Raw genomic sequence first — 19,109 nt, 5'->3', positions numbered from 1 at the left:
TCTCCAGGACCGGGACTGACCCATCATGGGGGTCCTGGGGGGGTCTCTGGGACTGTGTCTGACCCATCCCGGGGGTCCCCGGGACCGGGTCTGACCGGTCCCCCCGCCCCTCTCCCGCAGCCCCCGGCTCTGCGCCCCTGACCGGAGCCAGCGACCCCCGCGGGAGCGAACCGGGACCCCCCCGTGGGGAATAAAGGGGCTGGGGGGGGATCTGTGCGCAGTGATGGTGATGGAGGGGCTCGCGGGGGGGGTGGCATGGGGACGATGGGGACAGCGGTGTCCCTTGGGGCTGTGGGTGGCAGGGGTGGCGTCCCTTGGGATCCTTGGGTGGGCAATTCGTGTCCCCCCGGGGCGGGTGTCCGATTTTGGGGTGCCGTGTCCTGTGGGGCTGTCCCTGTCCCGTAGGTGCCCGTGTCCCACGGATGTCCCTGTCCCCTATAGGGTGTCACTGTCCCCGCCGCTGTCCTTGTACCACGGGTCTCCCTGTCCCCGCCGGTGTCCGTGTCCCACAGATTTCCCTGTCCCCTTGTAGGGTGTCCCTGCCCCACGAATGTCCCTGTCCCCTGGCTGTCCCTGTCCCACGGGTGTCCCGAGTAAGATATCCCTGTCCCCACCGGTGTCAGTGTGTCCCACGGGTGTCCATGTCCCCTGTAGGTGTCCCTGCCCCACGGGTGTCCATGTCCCCTGGCTGTCCGTGTCCCCGCTGGCGTCCGTGTGTCCCACAGATCTCCGTGTGTCCCACGGGTGTCCTTGTCCCGTGTAGGATATCCCTATCCCGCCGGTGTCCCTGTCCCCTGGCTGTCCCTGTCCCGTGCAGGGTGTCTCTCCCCCACGCGTGTCCGTGTCCCTCTCCCCTCCCGAACTCCATTTCCCATCATGCCCCGCTCCCCGCCCTCCCCGCCGCGCCGCGCGCAGATGTGACGTCACTGTCCGCGCCGCGGCGTCCCTCAGGCGCCGCCATGCTGCGGGCGCTGAGGCGCTGCTGCCCGGGCTCCGTCCCGCTCCCGGGGCTGCCGGCCGCTCTGGGCCCCGGCCCCTTCCCGGCCCTCTGCCCCGCCTGGGCCCCGCGGGCGGTGCCGGCGCGGGGCCGCAAGACCCGGCACGACCCCCCCGCCAAGTCCAAGGCGGGCCGGGTGAAGCTGCCGCCGCCCGTGGACCCCGAGGAGCTGCTGGTGGTGCTGGAGCGGTACCGGCAGCACCGGCTGGTGCTCAGCGCCCTCCGGTACCGGGGGCGGGGATGGGCTGTGGCCATGGAGATGGGGGCTGGAGGCGGGGGGGTTTGTGGGGCAGGGGAGGTCGGACATGGGCTGGGGCTGGTTATGGGGCTGGGAGGGGCTGGGGTGGTTGTGGGTTTGGGAAGGGGACCGGCTGTGGGGCAGGGGAGGGTTGAAGGGGTAGGTACGGGGTTTTGGGGCTGGGTGTGAGGTTTTTGGGGGCTGACTGGATTGGGTACAGGATTGGCTGTATATGGGGCTGTGAGGCTGCTGTGGGGCAGGGGAAGGTTGGGGGTGGTTCTGGGGATGGAGTTGGAGGATGAATGAAGTGCTGGAGGGCTGATGTGGAACAAGAGAGGGCTGGCTGTGGGGTGGGAGGCTGGATATGGGGCTGGGAGGCAGTGGGGTGTGGCCTTGTGGCCATTTGGGGCCGCTGTGAGGGACAGGGCGGCTGTGGGGCAGTGGGTGTGGGGCACTTTGTAACGGGAGCAGGGAGATCTGGGGGGTGGCAAGGGTGGTGGGGTTTGGACTGATGAGGGGCAGGGAAGAGTGAGGGTGGCGGCACTGGGAGCACTGTGGGGCACTGAGGGGCAGGGTGGTGGCACTGGCAGCACTGAGGGGCACTGAGGGGCAGGGTGGTGGCACTGGGAGCACTGAGGGCAGCTTGCTGGCGCTGGCTCTGCTGTGGAGACCCCGCTGTGCTGGCAGCCCCGGGCAGGAGCTCAGGGCCCTCCCCCGGCCCTGCAGGGCGGAGTTCAGGGCCGAGGTGCTGCAGAAGAAGAGGGAGGAGCGCCTGGTTGCCGGGGGCTCGCCGGAGGAGCTGGAGGAGCACCGGCGGCTGATGGCCTGGAACGAGGAGGAGAACGGCCGGCAGAGGGCCCGCAGGTCAGCACGGCCCCTGCAGGGCACGGGGGGCTCTGCCCTGCCCGCTTGGGCCTCTGCTCAGGCAGAGCTGAGTTAGTCTGGGCTAACATTCACAGAGAAGGTTGGGCGGGGTCACTCTGGGCTGGGTTAGGAACTGGTTCATGGTTCCCGGTGGGGAATGGTCACACCCAGCCACCAGAGGTGTCCCCAGGGGTCAGGGTGTCCCCAGCCCTGTTTGGTGTCTTTGCTGATGATCTCCATGAGCGGGTTGAGTTCACCACCAGCAGATTTGCAGGTGGCACCGAGCTGGGTGTGAGTGTGGGTGTGCTGCAGGGCAGGAGGGCTCTGAAAGGGACCTGCACAGGCTGCATCCAGGGGCTGAGTCCAAGGAAATGAGGAACAAGATCGAGTGTGGGGTGCTGCACAACAACCCCTGCAGTGCTGCCGGCTGGGGACAGAGGGGCTGGACAGCAGCCAGGCAGGAAGGGACCTGCAGGGACAGATGGACAGCAGGCTGGACATGAGCCAGCAGTGTGCCCAGGTGGCCAAGCAGGCTCCTGGCCTGGATCAGGAATGGTGTGGCCAGCAGAAGCAGGGAAGGGATTCTTCCCCTGTGGCCACACCTGGAGTGCTGTGTCCTGTTCTGGGCCCCCAGTTTAGGAAGGTCTTGGAGATGCTGGAGTGTTCCAGGGAAAGGCAGCAAAGCTGGGGAAGGGTCTGGAACTCAGGTCCTGGTGGGAGCAGCTGGGGGGACTCAGCCTGGAAAGAAGGAGGCTCAAGGGAGACCTTGTGGCTGTCCACAACTCCCTGGCAGGAGGGTGCAGCCAGGATGGGTCAGGATCTGCAGCCTGGCAGCAGAGGAGAAGAGGACACAGCCTTTCCCACCCTGACTGATTCTGTGATTCTGGGAAATCCTGACGTGGTTAAATAAATCTGCCTGTGCAGCTCTCATGGTTCCTGTGCCTTTTGCTGCTGAGGGCCAAGTCAAGGTGCTCTGGGTGGATGTGTCACCTCCTCCATCACATTTTCCTTTCTGTCTGGCAGAGAGGAGAGACTCAGGAAAGAAGAGGAGGAGCAGAAGAGGAGGAAATCAGAGATTGCAGAGAAACAGGCCAAGAAAATGGAAGCTTTCCTGGAGGAGAAGGAGAAGGAGGTTCTCCAGCTGCAGGTAGGAGCAGCTGGTGCCTCCTGGGGAGCAGCTTGCCAGAATTCCCTGCCAGGGAGCCATGTGGGAGCCGTGGGCTTGTTTGCCACGGATTTCTCAGCTGGCAGCTGGGAGCACAAGCGTCAGCACCTTCCAGGGGTGTTGACAGCGCGTGGATGGCAGAGAGCTTGAGCCAGAGCTCTGGGAGCAGGCTGGGATAATCCTGAGGGGGACAATCCTTGTCCTTTGCTTCAGGAGGAAGCCAAAAACTTCATCACCCCCGAGAACCTGGAGGCTCGGATCGAGGAGTGCCTGGACAACCCCCGGAATTACAACTTTGCCATCGACAAGGACGGGCGCATCGTCAAGCGCACGGTGCTCTCCTAGCAGCCCTGGCTGAGCCCCTCAGAAAACACACACATCCTTCTTTGGAATGTATAAATTGGCCTCAGAAGTGGTGGAGAAGGGCTCTGGCTGTGCCGCCTCCAAAGGGTTAACGCCTGCAGGAGAGGGGGTGAGGGAAACTTGGAGGCTCCAGCAGCCTGGCTCAGCCCCTGTTGCTGTGCCTGTGATCCCACCTCCCACGTGTTTGGATCCCTGCTGCCTTCACACACAGCATGTGGGGAGGAGCAGGAGCAGTCCCAAGGCAGAGCCTGGCTCAGCTCCTCGCTGTCAGCTCCTCTGGCTGCTTCCAAAGGCAAAGGAGGGCTGAATGAATTTGTAGGAAACTCTGACCTTCCCTTTTTTTGTTGTTGGGGGAAGGAATTAATTGTAATCCTGATTTCACTCTTCAAACCCTCTACACATCCCTTGGTGTGGCTGAATAAGAAAATGTGTCTGAATGATCCAGGGTTTCTGGTGTCTCATTATTCCTCCCTTTAGGCTTAATTTATTCATCACCACTGAAGGTGTAGATAAAATTGTAATGACTTTGGGTGTTCTGGGTTGTTGGGGTCTTGCAGGCTGTCAGGTTTGTCCTAAAACTTCTGGTTTTGGGCTGAGCCTGGAGTTTGCTGTGGTTCACCAATGGTCTGCAGGTCCCTCTCCCTCATTCCCTCCCTCCCTCAGTTCATTGACCTGAAACCCTCACTTTTTACCTCCACTTTTCCCTAAAAGTGTCTTCTTCTCCCAAGCCTGCACCTCAACCAGGCGAGCACACAAAACCCACAGCTTGTGTCTGGACTGTTTTTCTGTCCAAGTTTTATTTCTAATTAATCTCATCACTTCAGTCTGAGTCACAGCCCCGAGGTTGGGCTGGGACAGCGATGGATGCAGGATCCTGCAGGTTCTCTCCTGGGTGGGCTACACAAACAGCAGCTCCTGGTCACAGGATGAGTCAGTGCCACAGCCCTCTGAGGGGAGAGAGGAGAGAGTGTGGTGTGAAACCAGGCAGCAGCACCCACCACACCCCAGGGACCCTCCAAAACGGGCCCCAGAGATCCCTGAAACCGCCCTCTGAACCAGCTCCCAGAGATCCCCAAAACAGCCCCCAGGAACCCTTTGAACCAACCCCCAGGGACCCTCTGAACCTGCTCTCAGAGATCCCTGAAACAGCTCCCAGAAACCCCCAAAACAGGGGATCCCCCAGGAACCCCCCAAAAACAGCCCTCAAGGACTCCCCAAACCAGCTCCCAGAGATCCCCAAAATAGCCCCCAGGAACCCCCCAAAACAGCCCCCAGAAATCCCCCAAACATCCAGAGACCCCCTGAAACAGCCCCCAGAGGCCCCCCAGCACTGGGGTTTAATGAGCTCCTGCTCACTCCATTCTCTGAAGCTTCCAGGATTTACAGCAGGATCCCTGCCAGTTTAATTTAGGGAGGAGGGCGGGATTTTGAGGAAAACTAATGAGAGGAGGGGATGTGGCTCCTGCACTTGCTCAGCCTTCAAAATTTGTTGTCTGCTTCCCTCCTCCCCAAACCCTCCCGGTCTCATCCCTTCCCTGCGGTCTGGACAGGTCCTGGAGCGTGCTCTGGTGATGGATGGACACACGGATGGGACAAAGAATCCCTTGAGCATCCTCCCCTCTCCCACTATTCTATAGAACCCTGAATTCCCTCCCGGCTGTGCGAGGGCTCGGGACAGCAATCCCGGGATGCCGTGCCGCCCTCACCCGTGCTGCAGCAGATGCCGGGAGCGGCGCAGCTCCCTCCGGAGCCGCAGGGTTTGCGTCCCGACTCGCAGGGCGTGGGCAGGAAGTTTTCCTCCTGGCAGCGCAGCGCCTCCGAGGTGCCGATGTAGCAGCCCAGCTCCGCCCCGCAGCAGATGTTGGGCCCGAAGCAGTGGCCCTTGTTCCGGGGGCCGCAGGGCAGGCACTGCTCGGGGAACGGGGGGAAGAAGGTTGGGAGAAGGGAAACATGGGGTTGGGAGTGCTCCAAGCTCCCCAGGACTTACCTTCCTGATGTCCATGTCCAGAACAGCTCGTTTGCCCCCGATGGGGCAGTTCTGGATGTAGCAAGCAGAGGAAATAGTCAGGAGCCCCAGGAGGCAGAGAGCCAGAGCCTTGCAGGACATGGCAGCGGGACAGGGGGGATTTTTGGCTGCTCATCCCAACAGCTGGCCCTGTATTTATAGTCCTGGCTCCTGCTTAGGGATTCTGGCACCAGCGTCACCAGTGTTCCTTAAAAACCACAAGGCATTGCTTCCCACAGCAGAGGGCTCAGCTAATAGCTGGAGGTCGAGGACGTGAGGTCAAGGACAAGGCGCTGGTTTTCTCCTCAGTGATGAGTCTGGCAGGGACGTGTGGAGGTTTGTGGATGGAGCTGGATGGACTGTGGAGTTTGTGGATGGAGCTGGAGGAATGCGTGGAGTTTGTGGATGGAGCTGGAGGAATGCGTGGAGGTTGTGGATGGAGCTGGAGGAATGCGTGGAGGTTGTGGATGGAGCAATGCGTGGAGGTTGTGGATGGAGCTGGAGGAATGCGTGGAGGTTGTGGATGGAGCAATGCGTGGAGGTTGTGGATGGAGCTGGAGGAATGCGTGGAGGTTGTGGATGGACATGTGGAGGTTGTGGATGGAGCTGGATGGATGTGTGGAGGTCGTGGATGGAGTTGGATGGATGTGTGGAGTTTGTGGATGGATCTGGATGGATGTGTGGAGGTTGTGGATGGAGCTGGATGGACTTTTGGAGGTTGTGGATGGAGCTGGATAGATGTGTGGAGTTTGTGGATGGAGCGGGAGGAATGTGAGGAGGTTGTGGATGGATGTGTGGAGGTTGTGGATGGAGCTGGATGGACGTGTGGAGGTCGTGGATGGAGCTGGAGGAACATGTGGATGTTGTGGATGGAGACGATGGATGTGTGGACATTGTGGATGGAACTGGAGGAACATGTGGAAATTGTGGATGGAGTCTGAGGCTTGGGGCCCTTCTCTGGCAGCCCCTTTGGGCTGCTGAGCTGTGCTGTGTCCCGTTGGGAACCGCTCTGGCATGGAGAGGGTAGGGATGAAGGAAGGCAGCTGGAGGTTGAGTCCACCCAGGAGCGGGGTGAGAAGGGTGTGTGCTTCCCTTGCCTTCAAATCCCTTTGGGTGGGAGGAAGCAGCCCCATATCCTCTGGGATCAGCCATGGGAATGTCCTTGTTGGCCTTGGCCTTTGGGGGATGCTCAGCACTGGGCTCATCCCTCTCTGGGGTGAGAGTGACGCCCAGCCCATCCCCACCCACCTTCATCCAACAGCTCCAAAGCCACCTGAGAATGCCAAACCTCCCTGCAAAGGCCTGAAACCCCAAATTTCCCCACTGCCTCTCCTTGGAGCTGCACACAGGGATTCAGGGTGGTGTGCTGAGCCCCATCACCAGCAGACAAAGTCCCCCCTCCTCCTCCCTGAGAAGCAGCGCCGAGGATGAGGCCGAAGGCTGACGCAACCACCCAAGGTCCTGCTCACCCCGGCCCTTGCCTTCCTTATCCCAATTAGGAGCTTCCAGCTTGAATAAATTTCCTTGCTGAGGACAAACCTTGACGTCCACTGAGATCATTAGCCTGCACTGCCTTAATTGGGAATTAGGCAGCCCAGAGCTGGACAGCCGTGACCTTTTCCTATCCCTCTGGCTTGCTTCAAAATTCACCACTTAGCGAGGCTGCCACGAGGGCAGCCAGGTCCCTGTCACCCAGCCTGGGTCAGTACCAGTCCCTGGGGACAAGGCAGGCACTGGGATCCATGGTCAGGGGTTGGAAATGGGGCTCAGCTGTCCCAGGAGCTCAGCTCCACCTGCAGCACAGGGTGGAGGGAGGGAATTCTCATCCCAGAGCCCCTGTGGCTGCTCCAGGGATGCCCAGACCCCGGCTGGATGTGTCTCAGGTAGAAAAGTGGGGAAAACCTTCAGTTATCAGCCCCTGGTGCTTTTTGGGGGCTCGATTTTTGCCTGATTTTGAGGTGTTCATCAGACAGAGCAATCCCAGCTCAGCCCCACATTCCCAGTGCTGCAGGAATGTTGGGGGTTCACATCCTGGAAAATCCGAGTGCTGGAGCTGGGCTGAAAGCCCAGTTCCCTCATCCCAGCTTGGAGTCCCTCATCCATGCTGGTGTCACCCCTTTCCCAATGATTTTGGGGTGATTTGGGATCACCCCCCTTCCGCAGGGCTGGGATCAAATGCTGGCTGTGGGAAGCAGGTCCTGGATAGACCCTGCATGTCCTGGATCGATCCTGCAGGTCCTGGATCGATCCTGGAGGTCCTGGATCAATCCTGGAGGTCCTGGATCAATCCTGCAGGTCCTGGATCAATCCTGCATGTCCTGGATCTATCATGCAGGTCCTGGATTGGTCCTGCATGTCCTGGATCAATCCTGCATGTCCTGGATCAATCCTGGAGGTCCTGGATCAATCCTGCAGGTCCTGGATCAATCCTGCATGTCCTGGATCGATCATGCAGTCCTGATTCTGTTCAACTGAGGTCCTGGATCAATCCTGCAGGTCCTGGGGCTGCAGGGAGTGTCCCTGATCCCGGTGTCAGGGAGCTCCACCTCCGGGACGCACCACCTCCCTCAGGGACGCTATAAAGGACGAGCTGTCCCCTGTGCCCTGGCCAGTGGCAGCCCGGAGAGACCTCGGAGCCAGGACCCCGCAGGGTAAGAGAGCCGGGAGAGGGCTGGGATACCCCAAATCCTGGGGGTGACTGTGGGATAGGGGGGACTGATCCTCCCTGTGGGTGTCCAGAGGGGATGGGGAAAGTTGAGACCAGCCCTGGAGGGGTCTTTGGAGCTGGGAGCCCAAACCTCTCTGCTCTTGAGGGATTTGGGGTGCTTTTTCCTTTTCCTGACTTGTTATCATTTTTAGCAGATGCTGTTCTGATTGCTGAAGGCAGCGAGGCCCCGAATCTGCCCCAAAGAGGGGCTTGGCCACGAGGTAAGGTGCCAGCGGCACATCCCAGCTGTCCCCAGTCCCCTGGGTCTGGGGGTGCTGCTGGGTGGGACCCCATGGCCAGATCCCAAATTCCAGCTCTGCCTGGGAGCTGAAAGGACAGAGCCCAAATCCTGCACCCAGCCCAGCCAAACCACCTGCACTCTGTGGGGATCTGGGGACAAAAGAGCCTCCAACACCCCCATCCTGAGCCCCAGCCAGACCCCCTGAATCTGGGGACAAAAGAGCCTCCAACACCCCCATCCTGAGCCCCAGCCAGATCCCCTGGATCTGGGGACAAAAGACCCTCCAACACCCCCATCCTGAGCCCCGGGCAGATCTCCTGGATTTGGGGACAGAAGATCTTCCACCATCCCCATCCTGAGCCCCAGCGACATCCCCTGGATTTTGGGACAGAAGATCTCCACCATCCCCATCCCGAGCCCCGGGCAGACCCCCTGGAGCCCCCAGGAGCCACCCCCAGTGCCCAGGACGAGGCCACCACAGTGCACGAGGGCTTTTATTGGGTCAGGTATGTACAGAGCCGAGCTGGGGGGGTCTGTCGGGGTAAGGGGGGGCTCCCCACGCCCTGGCTCAGAGCAGGGGGTGCTTGCCCTGCTGCTGCTGCTGCCGGTTTGCCAAGTGCATGAGCTTGAGGAGCAGATCTCCGGCCGAGCCGTCCAGCAGCGTCAGGTTCTTCTCCTCCGCCGCCTCCTGAGCGCCCTCGCCGCCCTCGTCCAGGCAGGCGCTGTCCATGGTGCACGTCTCTGCCGCGCGAAGCAAAAGGTGGAGTGGCACGGGTTATTTGGGATCATCAGGGGGGTGTTTTCGGCTGGGGAGGGGGTTGGTGGCAGCCTGGGGTGCCAGCACAGTTTGTACCCCGAAAATGATGGTTCAACTCCTTCCCCTGTTAAGGAACCCCCAGGCAAACCTGATCTCCATCACTTCATCTCTTTAGCTCTCCTGTTAAGCAGGGGGCAGGGATGGGGTTTCTGGCACGTCAGGGAGGCTGTGCTGGCCAGGAAAAGCTCATGGTGGGTCAGGAAGGAGCTGAGAGCCCAATCCTTTAGGATCAGAATGGTTTGGGTGGGAAGGGACCTCTAAGATCATCTTGTGCCACTCCCTGCCAGGGGCAGGGACACCTCCCACTATCCCAGGGTGCTCCAAGCTCTGTCCAACCTGGCCTTGGGCGCTTCCAGGGATCCAGGGGCAGCCACAGCTGCTCTGGGCACCCTGTGCCAGGCCTCAGCACCCTCACAAGGAACAATTCCTAATTCCCAATATCCCACCCAACCCTGCCCAGAGAGGGAATTGGGGTAAAAGTGAGAGAAGTCATGGCTTGAGACCACAGGATGATGGAATGATTTGGGGAGGGACCTTAAATCCCATCCAGTGCCACCCCTGCCGTGGGCAGGGACACCCCCACTGTCCCAGGGTGCTCCAAGCCCTGTCCAACCTGGCCTTGGGCACTTCCAGGGGCAACCACAGCTTCTCTGGGCACCCCATGCCAGACCTCCCCACACTCCCAGTGAGCAATTCCTCCCTTACACCCATCCTGAACCCACCCATCCCCACGTTACCTCCCAACACCTCTTCCCCTCCACTTCTCACTTCCCCCTCCCTAAAACCAACCCACCCCACCAGAGAAGCTTCACCTGCTGAGCTCTCCCCCACCCCTCCACCCTCCCGGTGTCCATGCCCGGTTACCGGCGGTGCAGCAGATGCCGGGCGCGGCGCAGCGGCCCCCGGAGCCGCAGGGCTGCCCGTCGGGCTGGCAGGGCGAGGGCAGCGCATCCTCCTGCGCGCAGCGCCGCGTCTCCGCCGTGCCCAGGTAGCAGCCCAGCTCCGTGCCGCAGCAGATGCCGGGCCCGAAGCAGCTCCCTCTGTTGCCGGGACCGCAGGGCAGGCACTGCGGGGAGGAGCTGCCTCAGTGACCCCCAACAAACCCTTCGTGCAGCCCCTGGTGTTAGAAACCCCCACGAGAATGCAGCCCTGTGGATGGAGCTGGAGGAACGTGTGGAGATTGTGGATGGAGCTGGATGGACATGTGGAGGTTGTGGATGGAGCTGGATGGACATGTGGAGGTTGTGGATGGAGCTGGATGGACTATGGAGATTGTGGATGGAGATAGATGGATGTGTGGAGTTTGTGGATGGAGCTGGAGGAACGTGTGGAGATTGTGGATGGAGCTGGATGGATGTGTGGAGGTTGTGGATGTAGATGGATGGACTATGGAGGTTGTGGATGGATGTGTGGAGATTGTGGATGGAGCTGGAGGAACATGTGGAGGTTGTGGATGGAGCTGGATGGACTATGGAGGTTGTGGATGGATGTGTGGAGATTGTGGATGGAGCTGGAGGACCATGTGGAGGTCGTGGATGGAGCTGGATGGACGTGTGGCGGTTGTGGATGGATGTGTGGAGATTGTGGATGGAGCTGGAGGAACATGTGGAGGTCGTGGATGGAGCTGGATGGACTATGGAGGTTGTGGATGGATGTGTGGAGATTGTGGATGGAGCTGGAGGACCATGTGGAGGTCGTGGATGGAGCTGGATGGACGTGTGGCGGTTGTGGATGGAACTGGATGGACATGTGGAGGTTGTGGATGGAGCTGGATGGACGTATGGAGTTTGTGAATGGAGCTGGATGGATGTGTGGAGTTTGTGAATGGAGCTGGATGGATGTGTGGAGTTTGTGGATGGAGCTGGATGGACGTGTCGGAGGTTGTGGATGGAACTGGAGGAACATGTGGAGGTTGTGGATGGAGTCTGGGGCTTGGGGCCCTTCTCTGGTGGCCCCTTTGGGCTGCTGAGCTGTGCTGTGTCCCGTTGGGAACCCCTCTGGCATGGAGGGGGTAGGGATGAAGGATGGAAAGCAGCTCCCCACCAGCTCCTCTTCCAGCTCCTGGAGGTGCCATGCTGCCACCAGCAATGGTGGCCTGGTGTCCCCGCTTTGGGGTGTCCCCATGACCTCCCTGTCCCCTGTCCGTGCTCTGTCCTGTCCTGCTCCCCCCCAGCCCAGCAGGACACTCTGCTGTGGCCAAGCTTGAGCCACAAAAGGACATCAGCCTGCAGGTGCCACTTTGGAGCTGTCACTCCTCTGCCACTGCCCCATCGTGTGTCCCCAGCCACCCCAAAAACCTCTCTGCTCCCGGGAGGGTGGCACAGTGCCACGGTGCCAGTGGTGCCCAGAGGTGACAGGGAGCTTCTGTACCCCCCAGAGCCTCTCTGTCTCTGTGTATGGAAAGCAGCTCCCCACCAGCTCCTCTTCCAGCTCCTGGAGGTGCCACTCTGCCACCAGAGCTGGTCTCTGCCACCAGCAACGGTGACCTCGTGTCCCAGCTTTGGGGTGTCCCCATGACCTCCCTGTCCCCTGTCCCTGCTCTGTCCTGTCCTGTCCCCCCCAGCCCTGCAGGACGCTCTGCTGAGCCTCTTCTCCAGATGCCAACATCACTTTGGAGGGGTCTCTCCTGCCCCACTGTCCCACCCCAAAACCCCGCTGCTCCCGGGAGCGTGGCACACTCAGAGGTGACGGGGAGCCCCCCCGGAGCCCCCTGTCCCTCCCGGAGCCCCATCCCTGTCCCCAGGTTCCCATCCCGTACCTGTCTCAGAGCTGTGTCGGCCAGCGCCCGCTTCCCGCCGCGGGGGCAGTTCTGGATGTAGCAGGCGGAGGACAGGGCGAGGAGGCAGAGGAAGGAGAGGGGCAGCGAAGGCTCGGCCATGGTGCCAGGGGAAGCTGCTCCGGCTGCGTCTGGCCCCGTGCTGAGAGAGCTGCTATTTATGCTGCCATCACCCCTTCCCCGGGGAGGAGGAGGAGGAAGAAGAAGAGGGGTGGGTTGGGTTTTTTGGTTGTTTTTCCTTTTCTTTTTTTTTTAATCCGTCTTCTTTCTTTTCTTTTTTTTAATGTTCCCCCAAATCGCATCCAAACAAATCTGTAACTGAGATGATTCAGTGCAAAGCACTCGGGGCTGGTGAATCCCATCCTTGGCTGCTCCGGGGGGCACGGGCGGCCCTGGGGTGGGCTTGGGAGGGGCACTGGATGGGCTGGGGGAGGGCTCAGGGTGAGCTGATCCTTCAGAAGGTCTGGTTTGGGGAGGAATGGGGGTTTGGGGACAGATGTTCATTCAGGAGATGTGGTTTTGGGAAAGATGCAGAGTTTGGGAAGGTTTTGGTATGGGGGTGATGTTGGTTTGGGATGGACGTGGATTTTGGGATGCAGTCTGGGGAGGGATGTGAGTTTGGGGATAGATGTTTGTTCAGGAGATGTGGTTTTGGGAACAATGCAGGTTTTGGGATGCAGTCTGGGGAGGGATGCAGATTTAGGGACAGATGTTCATTCAGGAAATGTGGTTTTGGGAAAGATGCAGGTTTTGGGAAGGATGATGGTATGGGAGTGATGCTGGTTTGGGATGGATGTGGATTTTGGAATGCAGTCTGGGGAGGGATGGGGGTTTGGGGACAGATGTTCATTCAGGAGATGTGGTTTTGGGAAGGATGCAGAGTTTGTGATGCAGTCTGGGGAGGGATATGGGTTTGGGGACAGATATTTGTTCAGGAAATGTGGTTTTGGGAAGGATGCAGGTTTTGGGAAGGATGATGGTATGGGAGTGATGCTGGTTTGGGATGGATGTGGAATTTGGGATGCAGTCTGGGGAGGGATGGGGGTTTGCAGACAGATGTTCATTCAGGAGATGTGGTTTTGGGAACAATGCAGATTTTGGGAAGGGTGTTGGTTTGGGGGTGATGCTGGTTTGGGATGGATGCAGATTTTGGGAGAGGTGCTGGTTTCAGAGGGATGCTGCTCTGGGAGCAATGCTAATTTGGGGAGGGATAAGGGGTTTGGAAGGTGCTGCTTTAGAGAGGGTTGTTTATCTGGAGGATTCTGATTTGGGATTGATGCTGGCTTGGAAGGATGGAGGTTTTGGGAGAGGTGCTGCTTTGGGAAGGGATGCTGCTCTGAAGGGGTGATGGTTTGGGAAGTGGGGGTGGTTTGGAGCATGCTGGCCCAGGAGGGATGCTGCTTTGTGGGATGCTGATTTAGGGAGGGATGCTAGTTTAGGGAGAAATGCTGATTTTTGGGATGCTGCTTTAGGGGGGGATGCTGCTCTGTGGGATGCTACTTTAGGGGAGGAATGCTGATTTGGGGTGCTGCTTTAGGGAGGGATGCTGGTTTGGGGGATGCTGATTTGACTGATGCTGCTCTGGGAGGGGACACAGGAGGGGAGTGATGGGGTTGGGGCTGGGAGACAGCCCTGGGTGCACAAACACCCCAAACCCAGGGGCTGGGCTGCAGCATCGGGGTGCAGGGCAGGAATCTGTCCCCAGAGTGACCCATCAGTGCCACCCACGGCTCTCCTGCCTCTTCCCCCTCCTCTCCAAGGAAGCAGAAGGCAGGGAAAGCACTGGGAGAGGGGAGACCAAAATGAAAGGCACCTCTGGGGCTGGCACCAGCACACTCATGTCACCCATGGGCTGTCACAAACATCTGTACAGGGAAAACACCATCAACAGCCCCCTGCCCCATCCAGCCATGGACATTCCTGCTGTTCCCAGATCCCTTTTCCGAGGGCAACCTCAGCAATGTGGAATTAATGTACAGAAAGGAATCTGGTGCCTGTGAGTATCCACCCTCTGCTTCTCCCCCAAGAAAATGCTGGGGCTGGCTCACAGGGATCAGGAGGGTTTGTCTGGGGAGGGAGCTGGACAATGTGGGGGTGCTGCCAGCTGTGGTCCCACTTTTGGGGTGGTTTTATCCTTATTTTCACATAAGGTGGGGAATTGAAGAAGAGAACCATAAAAATCAGCCTGTTTTCCCCCTGGCCCTCATTACTTTCCCTCATTTTCTCCCCTTCATTAACATCCCTTTTCTGCTGGACAAACACCCCAGCCCCCGTTAGAGGGTGCTACCCTATGTGGGGAAGGGGCTGCTCTGCCTGAGCATCCCAAAGGAAACGTTGATCCCACTGCAATCCTCCCTGGAAAGCCTTGGTGTTTGTTCCAAAATGCTTTGAAAAGCTCCACAGGAAGCAAGAACACCCTAGAGCACCCCCTAAGGGAAACTGAGGCACGCAGGGAAGCGTTTTATGCATCAGTGCTGGGGGTCCCAGCCCACTCCCAGCTCCTGCCCAGTGATTTTGGAGCACAGATCAACCCGGGGGAGACAATCCCGGGCTTTGGGGCTCTGCTGGGTGACACCAGGGCCATTTCATTTTCTCCCCCTCATTAACATCCCTTTTCTGCTGGACAAACACCCCAGCCCCCGTTAGAGGGTGCTACCCTACGTGGGGAAGGGGCTGCTCTGCCTGAGCATCCCAAAGGAAACGTTGATCCCACTGCAATCCTCCCTGGAAAGCCTTGGTGTTTGTTCCAAAGTGCTTTGAAAAGCTCCTCAGGAAGCGATGCTGGAGGGAGCTGAACCCCAGAGCATCCTCCAAGGGAAACTGAGGCAGGCAGGGAAGCATTTTATGCATCAGTGCTGGGGCTCCCTGCGATTTTGGAGCACGGATCAGCCCGGGGGGTGACAGTCCTGGGCTTTGGGGCTCTGCTGGGTGACACCAGGGCCATTTCCTCCCCTCGAGGAGGGTGAGGGTGGCCGCAGCCCCTGACTCAGCCCTCGCTGGGACCGAGGGAGCGGCAGAGTTCCCAGATTTGCCCCGTGATGCTGAATCACCCACGTGGGGGATTTAACACCGACATCATCAACACCATCCTCATTTCCCCATCCAAACCCATCCCTTCACAGCGGGAGCCCAAACCCTCTTACGTTGCAGGGCCGAGGAGGACGCAAAAAGCCCTCGGCTGGGAAAACTTTTCTTTAAAAGAGCCCCAAATGTCAGCTCTAAATTGGGTGTTAGGGGCTCGTGCTCCGTCTCTTCATTACTGTATCGTAAAATTACATTAGCCGGGAACGATCTGCATTCAAATGACTCTGTGTCTGGAATGATAACGCAGGAATATGAGATTAAAATGTAATTATGCTCTTTAAAGTCAAGGAAGGTTAATAAAATGTTTTTTCCGAGTTGCAGAGGCTCCGCAGCGGCGGAATCACTTACGGGAATCAAGGGCGGGATGAGGTGGGAATGGGGAGGGGGAAAGGGGTGGGAAACACAAAAAAAGGGGGTTTGGGAGGAAAATATTGGGGTCACCTGGGGTGAGTGATGGGACAAGGGATCCCAGTGGTGGGCAGAGCCAGCCCTGCTGGGCTGTGATGCTGCCAGGTACCCGGGGTGCTGCTGGGCCCCCATCCCACATCCCCCAAATGAGACCTTGGAGCTGCTCAGAGTCCGACCCCAAATCCTCCAACCGCAGCCCCAGGGTCCCTTCTCTGTGTCCCCAGCATGGATTGGCTGTGCCACGTCCCTGCTCTTCCCCAGAGGATGCTCTCGCTCCCCTGACAGCCCCCAGAGGCTGTGGCTGGTGCCAGGGCACTGAGCAGGGTGTCAGCGCTGCCATCCCCATCCCAGCTCCCCTCGGGAATGGGAAAATCCCAAAGGGATTGGGAATGGGGCAGCAGCCTCCAATCTGCCCCCTTGCTCAGCCAAAATACAGCCCCAGCTCTTGTCCACAGCAGCAAAGGGGTTGGGGCTGCCAGAGGGGCTCAGCCATGGAAATCATGGAATCTTTGAGGCTGGAAAAGCTCTCCAAGATCATCAAATCCAACCATTCCCCCAGCACTGCCAAGGCCACCAGCATGTCCCCAAGTGCCACATCCACATGGCTTTTAAACCCCTCCAGGGATGGGGACTCCAAACTGCCCTGGGCAGCTGTGCCAGGGCTGGAAAACTCTTTCCATGAAGAAATCTTCCCAAATATCCAACCTGAGCCTCCCCCTTCCTTCATTAACAGCAGGAGCTTCCCAGAGGGGTTTTGTCTCCGTTTTGGAGGCAGGAGAAGGGATGGAGGTGATGGAGCTTGGCTGCAGCACCCAGAGCTCCCAGGGCCAAAGATTCACCAGGATAAATGAGAACAACAACATTCCATCAGGATAAACCTGGAATGCTGGAAAATGGGGATGAGTTTCACTGATTTTAGTGACAAACATTCCATCAGGATAAACCAGAGGGATGCTGGAAAATGGGGTGAATGTCACTGATTTTAGTGACAAACATTCCATCAGGATAAAAAAGAGGAATGTTGGAAAATGGGATGAATTCCACTGATTTTTGCATTTCCTGCCTCTCTGTGGCTGGAGGGGGATGCAGCAGGGAAGGAGAAGCTTCTTGAAGGCATCACATGGAGAGGGTCAGGCTGGCAAGGGAGAGCTCCCTGCCCCTGCCTGGGGCTCTAATGCTCCTCAAATGGATCTGTCACTGCCTCCCTGGCCCCGTGGCTGATGGAGGGGAGGGGGATCCTGCCCCTCCTCCCCTCACAGCACAGCTCAAGATGCTCCTCTGCCTCCCTGACAGCTGGAAAACAGCTTTGATGCCTCTTTAAAGGCAGCACAGGCAACGTCAAGATTGGCTGGGGCACTGCTTTGATCATTTCCAGGGCCAAATCCATCCTGCTGGGCTGTGGATGTCACACAGGGAGGTCACTGACCAACAAGGGATGGATTTGTCAAAAAAAATCTTGAAGGGACAGCATGAGAGGAAATGGCTCAGGCTGCAATCAATTCCATTCCCCAGCTCCCAGGGAGAGCACAGGCCTGGGGCTGGAAATAAAGCTGCTGGTGGCATCCATGTGGGAGATTGGGCAGGGATGCTGGTTTGGGGGGTGCTGATTTGGGGGGTGCTGGTTTGTGGGGTGCTGATTTGGGGGGTGCTGGTTTAGGGAGGGATGCTGGTTTGTAGGATGCTGGTTTGGGGGGTGCTGGTTTGTGGGATGCTGGTTTAGGGAGGGATGCTGGTTTATGGGGTGCTGGTTTAGGAAGGGGTGCTGATTTTGGGGATGCTGATTTGGGGGGTGCTGATTTAGGGAGGGATGCTGGTTTTGGGAGGGATGCTGATTTTTGGGATGCTGCTTTAGGGAGAGATGCTGATTTGAGGGATGCTGCTTTGTGGGATGCTGCTTTAGGGAGGGATGCTGGTTTGGGGGATGCTGCTTTAGGGAGGGATGCTGATTTGGGGTGCTGGTTTAGGGAGGGATGCTGCTTTACGGGAGGGATGCTGATTTGGGGTGCTGGTTTAGGGAGGGATGCTGATTTGTGGGATGTTGGTTTAGGGAGGGATGCTGGTTTGGGGGATGCTGATTTGACTGATGCTGCTCTGGGAGGGGACACTGGAGGGGAGTGATGGGGTTGGGGCTGGGAGAGAGCCCTGGGTGCACAAACACCCCAAACCCAGGGGCTGGGCTGCAGCATCGGGGTGCAGGGCAGGAATCTGTCCCCAGAGTGATCCATCAGTGCCACCCACGGCTCTCCTGCCTCTTCCCCCTCCTCTCCAAGGAAGCAGAAGGCAGGGAAAGCACTGGGAGAGGGGAGACCAAAATGAAAGGCACCTCTGGGGCTGGCACCAGCACACTCATGTCACCCATGGGCTGTCACAAACAGGGATTGCTGTGGGTCCAGGCAGAGGGAATTCCTGGCTCTGCGTCACCACCACCACCCTGGGGTGCAAGAGGGTCCCTGCTGCCCACAGGGGTCTCAGTGCCCTGGGATCAGGGGGATTCACACCCAGCTGGGGCAGGTGATCCTTCCCTGAGCTCCAAAATGTGGGTGCAGAGAGAAATTCATCCCTGGATCCCCTGCAAGAGGGGACACAGAGGGTGAAATGTGCTGCCAGGGGTGTCAGAGGGTTAAGGAGGAGGAATTGGGGGATGAAGGCTCTGAGAACCTGCAGAGAGGGGGAGATGAGCCCTGCTCTGATGTCCCAACACCATCCCTTCCCTTCCCTTCCCACCCCTGCTCCACCTGGCTCCTGCCCCTCCCTGCAGAACAAAGGGAACCTGGAGGAAATTTGGGATGGAGGAAATTTGAGATGGAGGAAATTTGAGATGGCTCCCACCTGGATCCCTGCCCACCTCAGGACAACACAAGGAACTTTTGAGCACGGCAGAAACTTGTCAGAACCGCTGGCTTTGGAAGCATCCAGGCTTTGCTGGCTCTGGTTGATGGCTCTGGGATCCTCCCCCTTCCCTGGGGGAGGTGTGAGAGCTGAATCAGCCCGGGATGGCTCACTGCAAACACGACGCCAGCACTGCAATGGAGTGCATTCACTGCCTCTGAATCGTGGGCTTTTTAGGCATTTGGTGCCTATTTTCTAAGTGTTTATTATTTTAAGAAGTGTGATTTTCTATTTTTGCAGGGAATGGAGATGGGCTGTGAAGTCACAGGGTCAGGATCAGCACAAAGCTGGGCTCCAGGCCATGAGCAGCTCCTTCCTGTGCCAGAACACCACAACTTTGCTCAGGTGCCTCTGGAGAGCAAATAAAGGTGTGACCAAGGTGAGCTGAGGCAGCTGGAGGCTCGTTATGGCCCAGAACATCAATTAAGTGGCACCAGCAGGGGGTTGAGGAGGTGACAAACCTTTGATGTCACCTTACCCTGCCATATCCAGAACAGAACATATCCAAGTTGTTTTTTGTCTGGCTCTTTTCTCTCTGAAGCCCCCTGCCTGCAG

The 19,109-nt window shown here is 58.6% G+C and overlaps 3 protein-coding genes across 4 annotated transcripts; 1 reads left to right on the top strand and 2 right to left on the bottom strand.

The window, feature by feature from the left end:
• Positions 1 to 941: 941 nt before the first annotated feature.
• MRPS26 (mitochondrial ribosomal protein S26) lies at positions 942 to 4,073 on the top strand. 2 transcript variants are annotated; one of them, XM_030947771.1, is made up of 4 exons: positions 942 to 1,222; positions 1,962 to 2,099; positions 3,123 to 3,246; positions 3,478 to 4,073. In XM_030947771.1, the coding sequence occupies exons 1-4, from the start codon at positions 960 to 962 to the stop codon at positions 3,607 to 3,609; spliced, it is 657 nt and encodes a 218-aa protein (XP_030803631.1). In that variant the 5' UTR covers positions 942 to 959; the 3' UTR covers positions 3,610 to 4,073. The 2 variants fall into 2 exon arrangements, with proteins under 2 accessions (XP_030803631.1, XP_030803630.1); XM_030947770.1 differs by having other exon boundaries at positions 1,923 to 2,099.
• Positions 4,074 to 4,398: 325 nt separating this feature from the next.
• Positions 4,399 to 5,756, bottom strand: LOC115903518 (neurophysin 1-like). Its single transcript, XM_030948064.1, has 3 exons — positions 5,615 to 5,756; positions 5,334 to 5,535; positions 4,399 to 4,574 (listed from the first exon to the last, which is right to left on the bottom strand). Exons 1-3 carry the CDS (start codon positions 5,732 to 5,734, stop codon positions 4,525 to 4,527), a joined length of 372 nt encoding a protein of 123 aa, XP_030803924.1. The 5' UTR covers positions 5,735 to 5,756; the 3' UTR covers positions 4,399 to 4,524.
• A 3,392-nt stretch (positions 5,757 to 9,148) lies between these two features.
• On the bottom strand, positions 9,149 to 12,287 carry LOC115903531 (vasotocin-neurophysin VT-like). Its single transcript, XM_030948093.1, has 3 exons — positions 12,156 to 12,287; positions 10,262 to 10,463; positions 9,149 to 9,321 (listed from the first exon to the last, which is right to left on the bottom strand). The coding sequence occupies exons 1-3, from the start codon at positions 12,273 to 12,275 to the stop codon at positions 9,149 to 9,151; spliced, it is 495 nt and encodes a 164-aa protein (XP_030803953.1). The 5' UTR covers positions 12,276 to 12,287.
• Between the last annotated feature and the right edge of the window lie 6,822 nt (positions 12,288 to 19,109).

Source organism: Camarhynchus parvulus, chromosome 4 (genome assembly GCF_901933205.1).
Source record: "Camarhynchus parvulus chromosome 4, STF_HiC, whole genome shotgun sequence".
Lineage (NCBI taxonomy): Eukaryota > Metazoa > Chordata > Aves > Passeriformes > Thraupidae > Camarhynchus > Camarhynchus parvulus.
The sequence above is the reverse complement of the archived record's forward strand: the minus strand, read 5'-3'. Positions and strand labels throughout refer to the sequence as shown.